The 20,186-nt window shown below is 34.6% G+C and overlaps 3 protein-coding genes across 4 annotated transcripts in view; 1 reads left to right on the plus strand and 2 right to left on the minus strand.

Annotated features, from left to right (window-relative positions):
- Positions 1–20,186, minus strand: part of LOC127837579 (uncharacterized) — a 60,854-nt gene that overhangs the window by 21,210 nt on the left and 19,458 nt on the right. The gene's annotated exons all lie outside the window — the stretch shown is intronic.
- Positions 6,765–8,779, plus strand: LOC127837574 (uncharacterized). The gene is made up of 3 exons (XM_052364816.1): positions 6,765–6,873; positions 6,990–7,072; positions 7,498–8,779. The coding sequence occupies exon 3, from the start codon at positions 7,504–7,506 to the stop codon at positions 8,743–8,745; it is 1,242 nt and encodes a 413-aa protein (XP_052220776.1). The 5' UTR covers positions 6,765–6,873; positions 6,990–7,072; positions 7,498–7,503; the 3' UTR covers positions 8,746–8,779.
- On the minus strand, positions 9,390–12,364 carry LOC127837571 (uncharacterized). Its single transcript, XM_052364781.1, has 3 exons — positions 12,161–12,364; positions 11,663–11,865; positions 9,390–11,229 (listed from the first exon to the last, which is right to left on the minus strand). The coding sequence occupies exons 1-3, from the start codon at positions 12,305–12,307 to the stop codon at positions 10,116–10,118; spliced, it is 1,464 nt and encodes a 487-aa protein (XP_052220741.1). The 5' UTR covers positions 12,308–12,364; the 3' UTR covers positions 9,390–10,115.

Below are 20,186 nucleotides of genomic sequence, written 5' to 3' on the forward strand. Positions count from 1 at the left end.
TAAATAAAATTTGTTTATCATTGGAATTGTTATTTATTGTATGTATTACTATATATATAATTTATCAACGATTAAAACTTAAGGAAAGAAATTGGCTAATTTTAATCTCGAATGAAAATGTTTAATGTATGACGCAAGTTTACTCTGTTTTATAGTTGTTACGTGACCTTTCTAAAAATAGATTTCTGAGCGAAGTTAACCTTTTTTATGATTGGTTGATTTGTAAACTCGAGCGCACGGGTTTTTTAAGATCGTTTCATACTTGTTTTATGTAAGCGTTGAACACACAGCGTTACAAAATTTGAATTTCCCAGTCCCACCCTCCCAATTAAAAGTAGTTTTGCGTAAATCATTATATAGAATAGGTCATTGTGAGATAGGAGAAATGATAATTTGTTATTGCTTACAAATTTGCTTTGTATATTTGTTTGTGTAGTGATTTGCATTTATGAAATTGTCTGTTTATTTACATATTTAATATTTGTTTTCAGCTTGAATTGCTATTAACATATTGTATAATGTTTAATGCAAGGAATGCTTGAATTATGCTTTGAATGCGTTTGCATGAATATTCTATGAATAATTATATGTGATTTATAATTGTCTTAAATGAAATTGTATGTATGATCAATTTATCTATTTAATTTACATTACTTCTTGTTCGATTTGGTAATTCAATTATGATATTATTTGAATTAATTTCGCTGTGTTACAAGGCCAAATAAAATTTGACTATCATTGGAATTGTTATTTATTGTATTTATTACTATATATATAATTTATGAACGATTAAAACTTAAGGAAAGAAATTGGTAACTGGGTCTTCCGTCATGGAATGGTGACTGCCTGTTTTCTTTCTTAACTACCCCTTGAAAAAAGTCAAGAAATTCACAAACGCGTAGCCCCATGCCTCTCTGTGCCATTTCACTAAGCCAAGATGCCATCCTTTCCTCTTCCATCTTTGTGAATATCGTTTGGGGACCTTTCACCTTATTAATGTCTACTTCTCCACTGTGACGCCTGTACAGAAAACCATATGACAAACCATATTATCTTGCTGCTTTTCTTAAAGACATTTTTACATACGCTTTCTAAAGGTACCCGCACATTGGCTGCCTTAACTGGTGTCATACACTTTCCTCTGTATTTTCGTGCGATTTTTCTGGCAGATGTTTGCGAAGGACTCTTGGGAAGGGCTGCCACTTCAAGAGTTTTTTGTTTTTTTGGACCCATTGTCTGCAAAATGATAAAAGTCATGTGAGGAAAAAATAAAATTCAGCAAAGAAAAAACATTTATCCTAATAATAATGTCAATTTAAAAGTGGATAGGGTTTAACTAAACTTTATAAATGTACAGTTTATACAATTTCATTTGCAGCATTACAAGAATGACAAATTGACTTTTACAAATTATTACATTGTGTGTTATGATTTTTTTATCTTAATGGTATGTTTATTCAAGTTATTGTTGAGTGCATTGAGATCTTGATGATCAGTACATCATAGATTGGGGTCATGTTGGTAAAGAAGTATGCAAAATATAAAAGCAATATGACAAGGTACATAGAAAATATTTGAGGTGGTACGCAAACTTTAACATTCCAACGCTCACGGGAACGACGACACAGGGGTGAGTAGGATAGCTCCACTATATATATTTCATATATAATAGTCGAGCTAAAAATTGATTTGTTTTAATTGTTATACAGTATACCTGTAGGTATCTAAACATGGCGGGCATTAATGCTTATCAAGAAATCAAATTCTTCGAAGGGGGGGGGGGGGGCATAAAAATGGTGATTTTGCATTTATTTTGTGGTCGGCTGTAATGTCCATTTAATTTTTATTTAAAACTGATTTATAATTAATGCCAATTATTATTTTAATTAATGTAAATTAAGAGATAGCTACAACATCTTATCTGATCTGACTACGTTTTGTTCAATATTATTTGTTTGTTTATATAAAATCATATAATGTTATAACTTTGCTTTATTTATTTTCAGAAATTATCCATCAGCAGTACCTGCAACTTCGCACTGGTGAATTGCAGAATGAGTGGTTTTGTACTGGCTGCCTGAAGCCACCTCTGAATTCCACAGCAGAGGGCGACCAACACCACCACTTGAAGACCCGGTCTCGCCGCTAAGAAGTCTACAACCTCCGACCAACACCCCTGGTAGACAAGTCTCTCTCTGACGATGACCTGAACGGCGAAATCCTACCCTTGGACCATCAGGCTTCATATAAAAAATATTTAATTAAATACTGAATAGAATTGCAAATTCATTAATATTTGTTTATTGTTTTGTTTTGTAATAAATCAGTACTACAATATTTTTTAAGACTTTGATTTAAAAAATAGCATTAAACTTAATTGAAGATCTTCTATTAAATAAGTTCAGTGATAGCTCATTCAAGCCCCTAAATTCTTTTATGTAGGCATAGCAATAATTAATCAATTCAAAATTAATCACCAGTTTGCATATATATGCCCCTGATGTTATTGTAAGCACGGAGTGTATCTAGAGTCTGTGCTGTTAGCAAATAATAATTGTCATAAACACCTCATTGTAGGTATACCTCTATAAATAGTTGCAATAATTCAACTCTCAGCTTAGGCTGAGAGTTGCAATGCGCTCTCTCTTGTCCATGGGTGCAAAATGCTATCAACAATGCAAGGGTTAAGGAACACTGAAACTGCAAGAACTTATTAAAGTTTACCTATCTAAACCACAAACTTATCTAAATGGTACAATTAAAGCAAGAAATTATTGATTTTATTGACTTAGGTTTTGTTTTGTACGCTGTATCCGCCATATTGGAAAATTGACCCAATATTGGTTAGGTCGCAGTACACCAATATTTTGCACTTCGGGTTATGTGATCCAGCCTATAAAGTCGATAACGATGTGGTATTCGATACAAAATACAATGTTTCAAATTTAAACATAAACATGTCAGCGAGAAAAGTGTGTTGAAACATGGTCGTGTTTTTATAGGGTGCATGCAAAGGATAACATCCGTAGATTGCCATTCAGGTAAATTTAACATGTTTATGAAGTTTATTCATTATTTTCCTCAATTTGTCTCGAAAGATGTCTGTTAAGTGAAGCGCACGGATTAGCTGCGCTGAACTGCACCCATGTTTATGAAGGGGTGCATATGGACTGCCAGAGCCGCCATAGCAAAAATTAGCAAAGGCTCTGGGAGTCTGTTTATATGGACTACCTCTATAAAGATCCGACTGTAGCTGGGATTTGGGATTATTGCAACTAATTTTCATCCTAATTATGCCTAAATGTATGACAACATATATATCACTGTTTAAATTGTATCTATAACATAACAGGTAGCATTCCCGTACAGCCTTTACACATAATATTAATGGCAGTGACACAATTTGATGACTATTCAAACGTTTGAGACATCCCCTTTTACTCATGTAAACACGACACGCTTGATCCGCTATTGCCCTAATTCGTCATTACCTTTACGGTGGTGCAAACTTTAGAAAACGAAACAAGACTAAAAAAGTCTTTTGCAGGCAGAAAGACTACTAAATGAACTTTAAATATATGCATGTACAATTAACTTACCAACAGATTTGTAAAAGAACGCTGCGCGAAATGTTCAACCTCGTTCTGGAAACGAGACGGAAGTAAACAAAGTCGAGGCTACATGTCAGCAAAACACGCCGACATTGTGGACGAAGGGGCGCTCCAACTCCGACTAAACTCCGGCGTTTTAAAGGAAATGCATTGAGTTTGCCTTTTGCAAAGTATAATTTAAAAATGTTAACAATTAATTGCGATACGCATTCTTGAACATGAAAGTGATCCGCTATTGGTAATGATCCGCTATTGGTAACTTGACTGTACTTTAACACATGGTAGTCATTACTTCACCAATCATTTCAAAATCAAGTGTAGCTCATTTAAATAGTTCCAGAAATTCATGACCAAGTAATCTTAGACTTGGCAGTTACTCACTGTTTGCTTAAATGCCACATACAAACATCGTTTCAAAGTTTGTATATAATGATTAAGTAATCATTGAAACAAGGCATCTGATGTAGACAAGCTTGTTAAAACGTTCTTATTGAACATCATTTGTTATACTAAAAAGCATGTTTATCGTTAAAAATATGTCAACCAGAGAGGCAACGATTATTCATTTTTAATAATGACCATATCGTAACAATCAGACATTATTGTGAAATAAATTCATTTTTTGATAGATAAAATGGTATAACAACATAAATTAATATGACATGAGCATACAAAGATAGTATATTAAATAATAAACCCACATTAAACATTTGCATAAATGCCATTTCTGTAAACTTATAAATGACGTGAAGTTTATACATTAGTTGAACGTGTTTAAGAACACAAATATAAGTCGAACAATTTTCAATTCATTATGCAAAATAGTTTTACATTTACTTCACAAACAAACGACAATATTTCGATTTGATAGCAATAAAAATCTAATAACAACATTAACTATTTTTTAGAAAGGAAACAAACAAATACTGAACAAACGAATAATGTCGGTTTTCTTATCATTAAAAATGCACGACCTATATATAAGATTATGAAAAACCTGCTATATTGCATATCAAATTCCCATTAGAAGTGCAAGGTTATTCCAACTTACAGTATGGTAATCCCGAGAATGTGATGTGATACGGTTAAACTTAAGTACTTCTGAAAAGTTTGCATCAGCTTGTTTTTCTAGGAGATGTCCATTTTGTTCACAGTAATAAAGTGTTTTCTTTGATTTTAAATATTATATTCAAGTTGTAATTGTAGTTTAGTTTCAATTGTTTCATTAACTATCCCAATAGGAAACGAGTGTCCAAGTACAAACACGTTGCTGACAAGTAAAACATCCAGTTGTGCGCATGAAAAACGAGGGCGTTTTTTATTCAATTATAAGGCTTTGTACCGGAGGGGGGAAAGATCGTAATGTTTTTTATTAGCGCTTGTTATCGTTATTTAAGAATTCACAAGGTGGAAAAAATAGTGAAGATTGCTCACACCCGACGTTAATCGTTACTTTAAGACGTTTTGTAATACTCTAAAATGTGTCAGTTTGTCAGGGTGTGATTAAATATCTCTGGTTTACTTCTATTTGAGTAACCCATAATAGACCTGAGTTAGGGCGTAGGTCTTATACCAACGGTGTCATGTTTATTGCAATAGACAAGCTGCCATAATGAGGTTGCTCACGCTTTGGCAGATGTGACAGCGGCGATTGTGCAAAATGTACAAAAATCTATATTATAAAATCTTAGCTAAATGCAATGAGTTCATTCCTTTAAATTATTTGAAACCAACAACATTGATCAAATAAACGTCCAAAAATCAGAAAAGCGCTTGAATAAGGTATTAAAAAACATATTATCCCGAAAGACCTCTGCTATATGACAATAGATGAACTAAGCTACTCCTACAACATCACGTCAGCAGTGCTTTTGAAGAAGTACGATGTTATCCATGGTGTTGACGTCGAAACGCTTATCAAGAAGAGACAGTCTCCTACTGACCAAAATGTTTACTATGTTACTAAGAAGATATGTTCGATGTCATCAAAAGGCTCACTTAGTTTCTGGTTATGAAACGGAAATGAAAAGTGAAACACACCATCATCACAAAAGATTCAGTTGAACTATTCAAGTCATACTGCCAAGTCTGCAAAAAGAAGAAAAACCGCCCACAAGCGAAAGGCATTTTGGTAAAACAAATCCTTACCAGAATATTCAAGTCCCGGTCAGGAAGATCTGAGAGGCATGCAGTCAACCTTACAGAAGGACAGTTCGAACGGATCATGGTTTCCAGTGCAACCTTACGAAATAAGTTGTTCTTAGACCACTTACTTTGAAATGAGCGGATTAATCGCTTAACAACAACAAGACATATTTTCTACTAGTTGGGGTCCATCAATTCTACAAAGCGTTAAATGATCCGAATTCACTGCCAAAGTAATACCAGAGCTAAACGATGTGTGGTCACAACTAATTATGGTGCGAGCCTTGTATGGGTTTTGCGTTCATCGCGGCATGATGAGAACAATTCATCTGCTGCTGGGTAAACTTGAGCCGACAGTCCAATGTCGAGTATTGTTGTCGCTCATCCCGCTTCAAGGACGGCTTGTATGTCACTTTTGGCTCTTTAAAAGACGAATGCCTTTATTATTCACTTATTTGCATCTTTATAAAAATGCGAGTTAGTCATTAGCATACGAGTACAGGTGGTCTGTAGACTACACACCGACAATTTCTAAAGCTGTAGAAAAGGATTTTTTTTACTGCTGCATAATAGTATAAATCACTCTTATTTTACCAATTTTATGTGCATATGTATGTTTTGTACAACGCCATAGACTTTATTCACGCCTCGGTATCGATTATCTCAAAACGAGGCTGATAACGCATGGTTGATTTACACGGTCCGTGCTCAGAAAAAAAATGGCGACGGCAAAACAAGGATTAAGTGATGTTGGTTGGACCCGAAATCTGAAACCAATTCCAAATATTTCTATGGGAGAAGTGCAGGAAATTATAAACAAACACTCAAAGGTTCCAAGCATCTAGATAGAGGATACAGGCATTTTTTCGGACACCATGTGCACGGTATCGAAGGTAAACACACATGTCAAAATCTCAACTAACCGTGACAGGTCATTGTGACATTGATAAATATAGATCGACCGACGATTTTCTGTTGGAGATTGTTTACACTATTTGAAAATCTGTAAGATTGTATTTTCTTGTTAACATTCTGTTTGACGTTTGATTAAAACAATTTAATGCATTTTTATTTCATGACTATAGTCCTTGGCCTCGGGCAAAAGATATTGACTTAGGTACTAACGACATGGACACTTGTTGAATATAATTTTTCACTGTTTTACTGTTTAAAGTGTTATGGACACACGAATGTGTGTTTATGTACGTTAAATATTTTATAATTTTATTTCAGTGAAAGTCCATCCTAGGGGATGCTTTGTTCGAGCCAAGTGCTGCAGATCTTTTGACAAGAAGGGTGCGGTTTGGAATGTACATGTAAGTTGTGATAAGAAAATTATTTAAATAATAAATAGATTTTTGTATTACCTTTGTGTGTGTGTTTTTTTTTTCAAATTGTTGATTTAGTGTAATGATAACATTATAACAATAAAGTCAGACGGATGACTGTGCTAGTGAACCCAGTATCGAGATCGGAAATCTCATTTTATACATAAAAATGTTTTATGTTTATACATAAATATGTTATATGTTTATTACAGTACACAACTGGAACTTAGTCCATTTCCTGTATATTCTTTAACACTATATGTGAAATATATCATGTAGATCTGCATAACAAATTTAAAAATATTAAAGAAAGAGAAAATAATTAAAAAAACAAAGGTCATTTGGTACAATTGCTGAACAGTTTTACATGTATACTGTCATTTCATTGGAGTCATTATTTTCTTTGTTCGCAGATATCCATGCTGAATTCCAAGGAGATCGAGTCACAGTCATGTGCATGCAGTGCTGGAAAGGGTTCGTGCGCCCATGTTGCAGCCTTAGTTTACCAGGTGGCCCACTACAAGACGCTTCACAAGACAACTGTGCCAGAACTGGTGTCGAAAACATCTTGCCCGCAGTCTTTTCACATTCCATCAAAAGTTGACGGCATCAAACCAAGACCTGTCAATGAGGTCTCATTTGTCAAGCCAAACCCTAAGAAGTCACTTCATGAACAATCAGAGTCCTGTATTTGCAGCACTCTGTATAATCCTGTGAACACCTCCTACCCTGACAATTCATTTGTGGATGGCATACAGACATTGTTACCACTATGTGATGACACTCTACAGATTTTTAAGATTTTGCCACAAACAAGTAATCCTCCACCAGTGAAAACAACTGCATATGGGACAGTGTATATTGGTAGTACATTGGCACATCAGTTACCGGAGCCAAAAGCAGATGGCAGCATATTTCGGATACCTGACGGGCCAGAGTTTCCAAAGCTTCCCGTGCATGATCGTTATGTACAACCAGTCTATGCCACAGTATTGACTGAGAATGAATCTCTGTTTATGGATAGCATGCAGGTATCAGAGAGTGAATCTGTTGAGATTGAGCGTGAGACACGATCACAAAGTCTCAATCCACTCTGGAACAGACTACGACAAAAGCGGTTGACTGCTTCAATCTTTAAGGATGTAGTGAGTCGACAGAAGGACTTCGAATCACTCGTGGAACGTCTAACAAGTGGTAGAAAAATACAGACAGCTGCCATGAAACATGGACTGGAACATGAATGTGAGGCAGCTCTTGAATACTCAACCCATAAACAAGTGAATGTAAGACCATGTGGATTCGTTATAAATCCAGCAGCTCCATTCATCGGTGCGTCTCCAGACAGAATTGTGTATGACCCTTCAGAGTCTGATCCTTTCGGCCTCCTAGAGATAAAGTGCCCGTTAAAGGAGTCATACAAGGAAGCACCATGTCTGAAAGGAAACTCTGATGGGACATTTAGTCTTCGGGAAAGTAACTCCTACTATATGCAGGTCATGGGACAAATGGCAGTTACTGGACTTCCATGGTGTGACTTGTGTGTCTGGACAGAAAACGACATGCATATCGAGAGAATTTATTTTAATGACAAATTGTGGTCCGATATGTTTTCCAAACTAAGTATATTTTACCATCAGCATCTGATAAAGAAATTTGTCTAGAGCAACATGAGCTCTATTCTCTCATAAATATGCTGAAAGAGGTTGCGTTGTTGTCATAGCTGTGCTATTTGCCTAGTAATCAAGTACTCATGCGTTTGATCACTAATCTCATAATGTTTTCATGATCTAATTCACTAAGTACTGGTTCTTCCCAGAAAAGTAGCTTTCTATGCAATAAAGTAATGGTTCTTCCCAGGAAAGGAGCTTTCAATGCAATAAAGTATTGGTTCTTCCCAGGAAAGGAGCTTTCAATGCATTTAAGTACTGGTTCTCCCCAGGAAAGGAGGTTTCAATGCAATAAAGTACTGGTTCTGCCCAGGAAAGGAGGTTTCAATGCAATAAAGTACTGGTTCTGCCCAGGAAATGAGCTTTAAATGCAATACAGTTAAAATGAATAAGTTTAAATTACCGGGTAGCTTATATACTGATATAATCATCTTTTGATAATGTTAATAAACATAGATATCCATATATGTTTGTTGAAGTATGATTGCAGTTGCATGACATGTATGAAGCAAATATTATTCTCTAGAGGTGAAAACCTTAAAGTTTGTTGCTTATTAATCAACTTATCAACAAACTTTTGTTGAATGACTTTCTAACAAAAAGGGAATTAAATAACAATTACTGTTTTCTGTCTTAAACTCTTTACTCATTCACAATAGTTCAGTTATTGTCAACAGAATAAAAGCATTATCAAAGTTATAGTTCAGTGCTGGTCAATGCATAAAAATACAAAACTAAATTGAAGGTATTTTTGTAACCATCACATTAACCCTTACAGCGCTGGAACTTAATTTAAAGGCCTTTGCAAACAGTTTGGATCCAGATGAGACGCCACAAAACGTGGCGTCTCATCAGGATCCAAACTGTTTGCTATTCTGATAGTATTCTTTGAAAAAAAATCGAAGAAAATGCTAATTTTAGAAATTCAGCAGGCGACATTTAAGCAGATGACAAATTTCCCAGCATGCAAAGGGTTAACAAAACAATTGTGGGTACAGTGAAGTGTTGAAATGGAAATACAAAACAAACGAAAACTTTGGGTCACTGTTTCATTAAAGATTGTTATACAAAGTTCAACTTTCTTATGATCTATTGTATTTTAAACTAAAGATTATTTTGAAAAGTGTGCTCCTTAATATCAACCATGAAAGATATACCATTCTCATGAAATAAATAATTAAAAATTAGTTATCATGTAAAAGTTTACACAAATGTCTGTCTACTATGTAAGAATGGTTGGCATCCATAAACTATTAAATGGATTAATTAAAAAAAAATGATGTACAACAATCTTAACATATGAGAATGAACAACAATCTCAACATAAGAGGCTGAAAGTCTTTCCACTACAGTTCTGAATCTCATTAGAATAATGGACCACGGAACAGTGTCAAGAGACAACACACAGTCCAGATTTGAAGAGCTGACCCAGCCAATGCAATTGGCAAAGGAGCATCAAAAATGTGATACTCTTTAATTCGTCGAATTGCTCTTTCGACATGAATCCTGACACGAGCTATTTCTTGGGTTTCCTCAACCTCCTCTTTGGTAAACTGATCACGCTTACTTAAAAATGGCGGTATGTTCAGTGTTGCACCCCGGGTGGAAACCAAATCACTAATCAGAAATCCTTTGTCCGCCATCACACTGTCTCCAGCTTCAAGCAGTGGTATAATTCCCGACTGTTTCGTAATTTCTTTGTCGGAAATTGAGCCAGCAAACAAAGACGATACAAAAGTCACACTTCCCATAGGGGAGATCCCTATCAGTCCTTTGAAGGTATTTGTCCCTTTATAAAAAGAGTAAAACTCTGAGTTCAGAGACATGGCTGATGGTGTTTGTATTTTTAGTTCAGTGCAGTCCAAGACAACTCTGGTTTTGGGATACATCGCTTTAAAACATTCCGGCATGTGCATGTCAATTTGGTCTCTTGATGGCCATATTGGTAAAGAACCAAGTTGAAAATACAAGAAATTGGCCCAAGTGATGATAATCCTGCTCACTGTTGACTGGGAAACACCAAAGCGAACACCAAGATCTTGTTGAAATAAACCTAACCGCAGTTTCACCAGGAACATAAAGAACTGGTCAATTAAAGGCATGGACTCCTTTCTTGATGTCATATCTGTGTTGATTGAGTTACTCTGTCCACTGCGTTGCCTTTGAATCTGCGTCCATCTTGTCATTTTTTCGGCTGAAGGCTGCAGTAGATGGAACACATGGATCAGAATGTTGTAAGACATGAAACCTGTGTAGAACTGTATCATTTTAGGGTCCGATGAAAACCGTTCCAAACCAAACCTCTCCATTGACAGCTGGCTTAACTTGTTCTCCAGGAACGCGATATGTTCCTCTGCCTTGGCCAACTTGCTTTCTTCCGACATTGGTTCAGGCTGGATGTAGTCATGGAACTCCATTGTGGGTGTCATAATTTCATCTGCTGATTGCAATGAGTGAAAATCATCTTGGTCAGTTTCTCTGAAAAAAATAAATAAATATAAACATTTTATTTTGACATTTTCATACCATTGTAAAGCTCTTAAACATTATTTATTCAAGAGTTATGATTAAGAATAAATTAAAATAATTGGCATTGTGTATTTATCACGAATAATTATATGCAACATGTACATCCAGAATATTATGTTATCAAAGGCTAAGATCATGTTTATCAGGAGATGAGAAAGTCTGTCAAAAGCTATACACAGCTCATGTTATTTACATATTATCTCATATGGACAAAGCACATGTTATTAACATGTTATCTCATACGGGCAATAAATAAATATTTATTTGATTTTTACAGTGCAAGGCTTAGCCTAAACTATTAATTATGCAGCTTTGATATTTATAATTAAAAATAAAAATGATAAATATATATCTTGTGTTCGTTACTATTATAATTGCTTACGGTGTGCCATCTTCTAACTTTCTTTTCTTCGAACGTGTCTGTTCAACAGTTCTGTTGTGGGGTGGCTTTCTAGACGGTGTATCTTTGGTCCAGTTGAACACTGAAGGTGTTGCTGTCTTCGTCAAGCACCTCATTCCTGTCAGGCTTCTAGTAAAATCAGCTGACAGGAAATGTGCTGAGCATACCTTTGTATGGGGTTTAACCTGAAAAAGAAATAATCATGAAACTAATTTCAAAATATATGGCCACCAAGTCTTCGATTATATTATTGTTTTACATATTTTACGTTTCAATACTCTGTTGTTGTTTTTAATTATTTAATCAGAGTTTCACCCTGTTTCTGCTTTTTATCATGACTATACATTTGACCGAATAACGAACACTTTTCTTTCATACAAAACGTGTAAAATAACGTTGCAAGCAAATTAAAAATTTATTCCAAACAATGCGTATCCGAAAAAAACCATCCGAAATTAGTGTAATGTAATTCAATTTTACCTTAAACAAAGGTCCTTCATCCCGTTTGATCTTTATCAACCATTCTTTTTTTCGATTTGGATTGTTTGGAATGCTATGAAATGACAATGATTTGTCATATCTTGAGTCATTGTTGCAGAATGGAACACAACAGTGATAAGCTGCCATTTTCCTTTGTTTGCGTTATGAGCCTCGTTTTGGAATCAAAATGGCCGACTCGTGATTATAGACTATTATATATAATTATATAAATAGGCGTTTCATCAAATAAGCAAGTTTCAAGTTTCAATTTCACAAAACAAAGCTTGACATATGTCGCAATGTTTTTTGCAGAAGAACTTAAATGAATTAAATTACCGAAATAATAATATATTATATAAATATACGTGTAAATGGGTACCTGTGAGGGAAATAAGCCAATGTGCCGTGGCTGCATACTGCGCCAAGATGTTAACGGACGACTTATGACCCAATGATTAGGGAAAAAGTGTAAAGCGCCTTTGAACGCACATCTCGAGTATGAAAAGGGCGCTATATAAATGGGGTATAGTCATGAGTTGTGTCCCTTGATAATGGCTGCACGTGTTTTTGTGCTCTGTTAAATTTTAGCAAATTTAGCGAAAATGCGGATAGATATCGGGCTGTACCGGATAAGAATAGGACTGTTCTCAATGCCGATTAACACTGGATTTAAACTGCGTGTTTTGTGTATTAAAAGGCAGTGCGTTAGTGTAGTTTTGCGGCTTGCAATTGCCCTCTCGTTATTAACACTACTGGGTGGGGATGTGGAGAAAAATCCAGGGCCGGCCACAAAGAACATCAGACAGCAAACGCTATCGTTTTCTCATGTACCAGCGTCTGAAACACCGCCGCCGCCGTCATCACAACGAACCGCAAGAACTAGATCAAACAAAACGGACAATGATTCTGAGGTAATGACTTTTTACGTGAAATGAAATTGGAATTGAAAAATGATCTCTCATCTATAAACAGTAAAATAAACGATATTAGTAACACTGTGAACATATTGAAAAACGAAAATGAGCAGTTACGACAAGAGAATATGAGTATGAAACAAGAGCTTTCAAATGTGTCATCCAAATTAGATCGTCTCGAGGGTCATTCACGCAGAAACAATTTACGTTTTCTCGGTGTAGAAGGGCGTGTGAGTGAGAGCTGGGAAGAAACTGAACAGAAGGTGCGACACTTTATTTCAAACACACTTGGGCTGACAGATATGCATGATGTTGAGATTGAAAGGGCTCATAGGGTTGGAAGTCAGCGATTAGACAACTGCCCAATAATTGCAAAATTTTCCAGATATAAGGATCGAGAGACGATTCTTAAAACGGCGCGTCAAACTCTAAATGCACAATCACAATTCTCAGTACGAGAGGACTTTACGGAAAGAGTCCAATTACACAGAAGACAATTATAGCATACACTAGTCACGGCCAGAAACGAGGGTAAATTTGCATCGCTACGCTTCGATAAACTTGTAATTGACGGAGACGTGTACAAGTTTAATGAAGTTACACAATCGGTCGAGCGTATAGACAAGTCACGGGCACATAGCGCGGATCGACACCAGCAAATCCCGCCACCGAATAATTCTCGCCGTATTCGTGGAGCGAGACAATATGGACAGTCACGCAATGCTGATCGCCAGCAATGTGGTCAACGTGAATCGGGACGTGTTGACAGCAATATATCACGTGACCATGGAACAGAGGGGAATAGCCAGCAAAGTGGTCAACATGAATCGGGACGTGTAGACAGCAATATATCACGTGACCATGGATCAGAGGGGGATAGCCAATCGGAGTAGGACTTTCTTTTGGAGGGCGATGCAACAGGTGTTGACTAGGAAGTGGGTCAAGGCCCAAAAATAAAAATAAATATTTGCACGTGGAATGTGTGCGGGTTAAAGAAGTTTGTAAATAATAGACTGATCCCGGAAAAACACGAGTTTAGAAAAACCCACTAATCACCCCGGTACAAACAACGCTGGTCCATTAAATCAACCAATGATAGCTTACTTTAAATAATAACGGTTGACACGGTGTGTGATTTTGAAAGGGTTATAAATGGGTCATGTTTATTTGTACCAGCAGATTAGTGGGTTTTTCCAAAAAGTTGCTTTTTTCCGGGATACATATATTGTTCTGTTTTAAATGTCTTATCAAATTTCGATATTCTAGGTTTACTAGAGACGTGGGGAGATATTAGCGGACAGTTAAATGATTTATTAGAAGAATATTGTTACTTTGATAATGTCAGAGTTAGGCAAAATAATGCTTTACGTAATAGTGGAGGTATTTCAGATTTTGTAAAAAGTCACTTAACAAAAGATGACTTAGTTACACGAATTTGTTCGGATTTTATTGATTGTGTTGTACTTCATTTGAAAGTGAGCTGTTTCAATTGTCCATCTGATATTATTTTGTATATTGCATATGTCTCGACAGAAGGGTCACCGATATACGAACACAGAGATGATGCAAACGGAATTACCTATATCGACGAAAAGCTCTTTTTGTTAAAAAATATATATCCCGATTGTATGTTATATCTTGCAGGTGATCTAAATGCTAGGACTAAAACTATGCTGGACTACATTCCTGAAGATAACATTGACTTTATTTTTAATTCAGAGGTAGACTACAATACAGATGATTTTGAGATGCCTAGAAATAATAAGGATAATATTTATAATTCATTCGGGCATACTTTACTAGAACTCTGCTGTGCTCATGGAATTCATATACTCAATGGGCGTGTTACTGGTGACCCTGATGGTGAGTTTACATGCATTACACATAATGGAGCTAGTTTAGTTGATTATCACATTATTTCAACTGATTTATTTCAATTTGTTACGAAGTTTAATATTCTATCCATTGATGAATCTGACCATTTCCCTATTTGCGCTACTATGATTTTTCATAGAAAAAATAGCAACAGGAATGTTATTTACCTTCTTCCCGTAGCATTCAAAGTAACACTACTGATGATAATATTACACTTGATAAATTTAAATGGAATGATACGCTTAGGGATAGATTTATTGAGACTTTTGTTAATATGTATAACACATGCAAAGACAACATTTTTCATCAAATTACGGTAGATATGAACCAGGCTCTTCAAACAATAGTATCACTTTATAAAACTGCTGCATAAATTTGAAAGTCCATAATAGAACCAAACAACTTAACGTTTATGAACGGCAAGATACACCATGGTGGGATAATGAATGTGATATTTTGAAATATTGTAAATATAAAGCTTTGAGAAAATTCCGTGTCACAAGCTCATGGGGGTATTTGCAAATTTACATAAACGAAAAAAGAAATTTTAAAGTAATGTGTAAAAACAAGAAGGACATTTTCCAACACAATATGAGAAATAGGCTATGCCAAGCATGTAGTAATCCAAATTTATTTTGGCAAACCATTAAAAGTGCAAATTATATAAAAGCTTCACATTGTAGTAATCAGCAACAAATCAAACAAAGTGATTAGTTAAATTATTTCGAGAAAATATGCTCTTGATTGGAACTTCTGAAGAAGCTGCATTACCTGAATATGATTTAGTTCTAAATAGTCCTATCACACAAGAAGAAATAATGAGAAGTATTAATAAATTAAAAATGGGAAGGGCGCAGGGGTTTGATGGTATAGGGGCAGAGTTTTATAAAAACACGGCTTATGTTATATGTCCAGTATTTTGCTCTCTTTTTAATCATATTCTTAATACAGGTGTATTTCCTGACATGTGGAGCGAAAGCATTATTGTTCCCTTACACAAATGCGGTTCTAAACTGGAACCGACAAATTATAGAGGTATTTCTTTAATAAATGTAATGTATAAATATTTGGAAATATTGTAAATTCACGATTGTGTACTTGGGCCGAAGAATTTGGCAAACTAGATGAGTCGCAATCAGGTTTTCGGAAAGGTTATTCTACAATTGATAACATATTCGTATTACAAAGCATGGTACAAAAATATAAAACTAAACCAGGAGGAAGGTTTTATGTATTATACGTTGATTTTCAAAGGGCGTATGATGGTATATTGCACCATAAACTATTTGACATAATGCAAAAAATAGGCTTAAAAGGAAAACTTTATAATGTCCTTGTCTCTATGTACTCTAATTAACGGAGTCGCGTGCGAGTCATAAATAACAATTTTACCACTGATTTTAAGTGTAACATTGGCACAAGGCAAGGGGACGTAACTAGCACGATCATTTTTAATTTATTCATAAATGAGTTATCCCTTTACCTGCGTGACCAGGGTCATCAAGGAATTTTCATTACGGAAAATATACCAAATATACAATGTATATTATTTTCCGATGATGTTGCGAGTTGCTCTGAAACGGCTATTGAACTACAGCGTCAATTAAGTAGTATTTCTGATTTTTGTCGAATAAGTGGCATGACTGTAAATGAAAAGAAAACCGAAATAATTGTATTTAGAAATGGTGGCCCATGGCGGTCATATGAAAATTGGTTCTATAATGGAAATCATGTAAATGTTACGTCAGTGTACAAGTACAAGGGTTTACTGTTTACTCCTAAATTAAGTTGGTCCAAGGCTAAAGCTATTTTGGCAATGCAGGCTAAAAAATCTATTAATGCCATAAAAAGTTAACAATGCTATTTTGGAAAATTTGACATTCAAGAGTATTTTTAACTTTTTGATTCAATGGTTAAGCCGATCCTTTTATACGGGGCTGAAATTTGGGGTCATACCCTTTCTGAAAATATAGAACAAGTTTGCAAAGATTTTATTGGTTTGAATAGGTCAACAAACAATTGCATGGCCCTAGGGGAGGTTGGTAGATTAGAATTATGTGTAGAATATCGTTTCAAGTGTGTTAAATACTGGTGTAAACTTATTCACATGCCATTGCATAGATATCCAAACAATTGTTATAATATGTTAAAAAGCCAGGATGAAATCGGAAGGACAAATTGGGCTACTTCTGTTAAAAATCTGTTATTTAATTATGGATTTGGTTATGTCTGGGTGTATCAGGATGTTGGCAATGTTGATGTCTTTTTACAACTGTTTAAAGATCGCCTGATTTGTTGTAACAAGCAAAAATGGTCAGGGAGTTTATTCGACTCGTCTAGATGTGAAACATATAGAATGTATAAATCATTGCTTGAACCAGAAAAATATCTTTCGCTTAAAATACCATTCTTCTATAGAAAAGCATTTGCAAAGTTCAGATGTTCCAACCACAAGTTTCTTATTGAAACTGTTCGACATCTTGGTATAGAGCATGGTCTTCGATATTGTATACATTGTCTAAATGTAGAAAACACACGTGTCATTGAAAACGAATTTCATGTATTTTTTTATTGTTCTAAATTTCACGAAGAACGTAACATTCAACTTTTTTTCTTGGTATACAGGAAACAGAGAAGAAATAGATTTTATTAATCTGATGAAAACAAATAATGATCTGACATTGAAGAAAATTGTTTTATTTATATATATGTTTATTCGAAAAGTTTAAACATAAAACTATTCACAACTCATGCATGTAAAATATGACGTGTCTGTATATTGTATTTTGGGCCGGTGGCCTTTATTTACAAAATAAATTGTCTTGTCTTGTCTTGTCTATAATAATAATAATAATAATAATAATAATAATACATTGTAAATGCGTGCTAGCTAGTATTATAAATTATTCATGAATGATCGAAAGTGAAAGACGTACATTCAATCAATAAAACAACAATGTCCAATTAAAAGCGAAAATGATTCAAAACGCGAATTACATTAGAGTGTTTTTAGCTAGGCTGTTTTCGGAGGTATTGTCATAGCCAGCTCGTCGTGTCCGTGTCCGTCGTCGTCCGCTCATTTTGTTAAGGTTTTAAACATTGCTTCTAAAATAAAAGTGATTCCACCTACAACATTGAAACTTCATATGTAGCTGCACCTTGATGAGTTCTACACACCACACCCATTTTTGGGTCACTAAGTCAAAGGTCAAGGTCACTGTGACCTCTAAAAAAATCTGACAAGCTTTCCAAGCCGAGCGTGGCACCCGTTATGCGATGCTCTTGTTTAATGTAATTCTCATTTTCTTTTACATTGAATGATTTTGTGTTACCTTGACTGACAATATTGATAAATATTAACATACAATAGAAAAACAAACCTGCGCATTATGCCAATTTAAAAGTATTTTCATGTTCATTGGAATAAAGAACCAGTTATTATAAGTGATGCTTAAATAGCATTTCATATCAAAATTTTTTATTGTTTTGTTTTTGTTTGTAAAAACGTCGGTCAACCGTAAGTGCTTGTTTTAGGATGTCGTTCGTACATTTCCGTAACATAGACTCTTTATACAACATGTACGTCATGTCGGAGTTTTACTTAACCGGTAGACGCTAAATGCGTTAACTGTTTTGAGGTCAATTTTATAATGATAAAATATTTTATTATATATTAACGGTCTAGTATCTTTACAGTGTATTGTTTCTGATATTCTGTTTTGGACAGAGTCTTTTATTGTTTACGATATTTTACAAATCTAATTGGAGCAAAAGTTCAGTATTTTGGTGTTAAATTTCTCAACCAAATGGATGCACAATTTTAGTACCAAGAGAAAACATCTTTATCATGTGTTTTTAATAACCAGAGTTGTGTCAGCCACTTTTGGTTTATGATACTTGGGTACGGATGATACTTTGTTGTTAGTTAGTCAAAGTATGGAACTATACTGTTTGTATAGGTCCTAAAAACAAGATAATAATAATAATAATAATAATAATAATAAAATCTTTATTTAAAGAAGATAGACTTGTTAAGAAATACATCAGATGAAATTACATAATATGCAATTTATATAATACATTTCTTATTTTCAACAAGGTCTTCTAACAAGAAACAATTTACAACAAATACTTCATATTTCATCTTGAGCAATAAGAACAAAACATAAAGAATCATATATGCATACACATATAATGATATATATTATAATTAAAAACAAAATGACAGACATAAAACTACAATAACCATTTATGCAAGAACAGTATTTAAACATTAAACTAATGTTATTTACTAAAACAACATGAAGCATGTTCAGTTTATTTCATAAAGTGTGGAAGAAAGATAAGCTTTTAATTTTTTCTTAAATGTAATTAAATTGTTTGTTTGACGTATAGATTGGGGTAACGAATTCCAAATTGTTTTGCTAGAAAATTCAAACGATTGTTTGAAATAGTTTGTTTTTGGTATTCGCACTAGCTTTAAATCCCCCTTTTCGCAAGATCGCAAGTTATAGTGAATATTTTGTGATGGTGTCAAAAGGTCACGTATGTATGTTGGGGTTTGATTGTGAAATGCTTTAAATACAATAACTGACGTGAAATAGTGATTACGCTGTTCGAAAGTCAACCGTTTTAGATCTTTAAATAGTGTTTTTGAATTTGTGCTGTACTTTTTATTTAAAATATGTGCACCACAACGCTTTTGTATTTTGACTATTCTATTAATTTCCGTTTTGGCCGCTGAACTCCAGGTAACGCATGCGTAGTCGGATATAGGTGAGATATAACCATTATAGAAGAGCTTACGCATTTCAAGGGTTAAATATGGTTTTATTTTTTGCAAAAGAAACATTCGTGATGACATTTTTGAACAAACGCTGTTAATGTGTAGTTTCCAAGATAGAGTATTGTCAATATAAAGGCCAAGAAGTTTTTGACAATTTACTGTTTTGATCACTGTATCTGAAATTTTAAGTTTTAGATCTGTCATGTTTTGAGCTTTCCGTTTTGACCCTAATACCATACAAGTAGTTTTTAGTGGATTAATAATCATGTTATTAGTTTGGCACCAATCATTTACAATTGAAAGATTTGTTTGTAGCTTATTTTGAAGTGTTTGAATATTTGTTCCCACAGTGTGCAATGTTGTATCATCAGCATACATTGCAGAATCACATGTAAGATCTAGCGAAAGATCATTAACGTAAATAAGAAATAGAAGAGGTCCTAAAATAGAT

This window comes from Dreissena polymorpha, chromosome 7 (assembly GCF_020536995.1).
Source record: "Dreissena polymorpha isolate Duluth1 chromosome 7, UMN_Dpol_1.0, whole genome shotgun sequence".
NCBI classification, from domain to species: Eukaryota; Metazoa; Mollusca; class Bivalvia; order Myida; family Dreissenidae; genus Dreissena; species Dreissena polymorpha.

Coding starts and splice junctions, on each gene's coding strand:
- LOC127837574 (XM_052364816.1), top strand. CDS start 7,504: ATGCTGAATTCCAAGGAGATCGAGTCACAGTCATGTGCATGCAGTGCT.
- LOC127837571 (XM_052364781.1), bottom strand. CDS start 12,307: ATGGCAGCTTATCACTGTTGTGTTCCATTCTGCAACAATGACTCAAGA. Junction 11,866..12,160: donor ATGAAGGACCTTTGTTTAAG/GTAAAATTGAAT, acceptor TTTCTTTTTCAG/GTTAAACCCCATACAAAGGT. Junction 11,230..11,662: donor AAGTTAGAAGATGGCACACC/GTAAGCAATTAT, acceptor TATTTTTTTCAG/AGAAACTGACCAAGATGATT.